A 2,351-nucleotide genomic window follows, 5' to 3' on the forward strand; every position below is an offset into this window, starting at 1 on the left:
AAATTCAAAAACAAACAAACAAACAAACAATTAAATAAGATGCAATGAGTTTACATTACACGTGTGTGATTGGTGTTGTTTTATTGATGGGTAACACTATAATTGTTTGGTTTGATTGTTGTTCAACACAAAGCTACACAATGGACTATCTGTGCTCCTGCCTATCAAGGGTATCGAAACTAGATTATTAGCCTTGTAAGACTGAGCCAGTGAGGAGCACATTATATTAGAGACGCTCTTATAAATTTGGTTTCGCTTAAAATTTTCTTATATTTTCGATCATTTAATTAAGGATTACAGTTAATCATGTAAAATATTTCTTATAATATTTGACATGTATAAATGGTATCCAATTAATAATTCTTCATTTATTCTTATTTTTATTAACCTAAAGACTAAGGGTATATAGGCCTCACATAGTACATAATATATTAGAATTATTTGTCTTTACCAATTTAAAACGCTGCCACTGATGCATCTAGCGTCTTTTTTTTTTTCAGTGACTTAAACATGTCTTCTAGAAGTACATAAAGTAAGCGTCTTCAAAGAGTAATGGTGGTTAGTGCGCTCGACTCGCAATCTGAGGGTTGCGGGTTCGAATACCTGTTCCACCAAACATGCTCGCCCTTTCAGCCGTGGGAGCGTTATAATGTGACAGTCAATCCCACTATTCGTTGGTAAAAGAGTAGCTCAAGAGTTGGCGGTGGGTGATGATGACTAGCTACCTTCCCTATGGTCTTTTACTGCTGAATTAGAGACGGCTAGCGCAGATAGCCCTCTTGTAGCTACGCGCGAATTTCAAAAACAAACAAACAAAGAGTAATATTCTCTAAAACTAAAAACTAATCTAAAATCCTAAACAGTTTGATTTTTTGTAATTGTAGCTCTAAATAATACATATCCAGATGTTTATGTTATAAATCTCCTCAGCTCAGTGTTCTAATTATCTGTTGCAGCTTTCCACTGATAAATCTCCTCAGTTCAGTGTTCTAATTATCCGTTTCAGCTTTCCACCGATTACAGAATGAGAGATCTTTGGCTGAAAATGGAAAACAGCCCCGGTAGTTTTTTCGACTACACTGACGATAGCGATATCAACACTGTTCTTGATAAGGTAGAACGAGGCACTCATGCATTAATGAGTTGGACGAAAGAAATAGAAGCATCTCTTGGACGTAGAATCTCACAGGGAAAATCGTGCAAATTCCAGATGTCTAAAAGGAGGTATTATCCGTGGCATTATACAATGGCTGTTCGACAAAACCTCCCAAAAACATTTGTTGAAAATTTGAATAAAAAGTAAGTTTTTCTGTGTGTATAAAAACATTTTTGTCATTATACGTAACTATTAACGTGTGTCTATAAACTGACTTATAAGCAACATATAGTTACTTTTTGTATACAGACTATGTATGTATAAATCATTCAAGCATATTTTGGATAGATATAACGCTTGAAACCGATACCTGTGGTGGTCAGAGCACAGATAACCCATTGTGTAGCCTTGTGCTTAACTTAAAATAAACAAGGTAATGGATTCAGTTATTCTTTTTTTTTTTACCAACGTTTCTGAAAGCACTCTATCGAGTGTTTCTGATTACGTTACGTTGAAACGAATTTGGAGCCTCACCACGCCGTTATAATCCGTTTCGCGACGTCCTGTAAAAAATTCCAGCTTATTAATGAGATCAGTAATAATAATTCATGGCCTTCAAGAACATTACTTGTTTATTCATCTAATAAAGGTTATTTAATCACGTATGATATCGTGGTGAGCTGTTTCGCATGGAGACGTGTCCTGAAGTCAACGTGAAATAACCTTTTTACTTCTAAATTGCTGAGTGTTAAATACGTTTAAATTACTTATTTTCAAAGTAATTGTTACTATAGATGCTCGTTTAAAATGCTTCTGAAACCACTCATGCGACATTATTTCTACTATGTTTAAAAGCTATTACGCTTAGTGAAAAATAAAAGTAATATCGAAACCATCTTGAAGGAAAATATTGCTAATCCTAGTAATACATAGATTTATTGTTTCAATGATATAGGATCGTATGGTTGAGAAAATCCTATTTGGTTGCTATGTGGCTGGACTGGGAAATAAGGAACTCCACATTCTGCTTGACGAACGAGTCTTCTGGTGACAAAACCCTCAACTTGAGTGACCTTCAAAATTTCTTTTACATTTGGTGTTCTGGTATAGTTTTTGCCATTGGAACTTTCTTCGTTGAGTATTTTATTAGCAAAATATACATCGTCATATAAGTCGGTAAAAAAGGCTTAGACTTTCAACGCAACTTAATAGCATATTGTTCAAAAGAGAGTCTATTTTCTATTTATTCATTATT

General features: G+C 34.4%; 1 protein-coding gene across 1 annotated transcript in view; it reads left to right on the forward strand.

Annotated features, from left to right (window-relative positions):
• Positions 1-2,200, forward strand: part of LOC111086659 — a gene marked incomplete at its 3' end in the record, with an annotated part of 5,145 nt that extends 2,945 nt beyond the window's left edge. Inside the window, exons 3-4 of the mRNA XM_022390416.1 lie at positions 1,007-1,299; positions 2,052-2,200. Coding sequence (XP_022246124.1) covers positions 1,007-1,299; positions 2,052-2,200 — 442 coding nt within the window. The remainder of the gene's footprint in view (positions 1-1,006; positions 1,300-2,051) is intronic.
• Between the last annotated feature and the right edge of the window lie 151 nt (positions 2,201-2,351).

This window comes from Limulus polyphemus, unplaced genomic scaffold (genome assembly GCF_000517525.1).
Source record: "Limulus polyphemus unplaced genomic scaffold, Limulus_polyphemus-2.1.2 Scaffold1302, whole genome shotgun sequence".
In the NCBI taxonomy this organism is placed as follows: domain Eukaryota; kingdom Metazoa; phylum Arthropoda; class Merostomata; order Xiphosura; family Limulidae; genus Limulus; species Limulus polyphemus.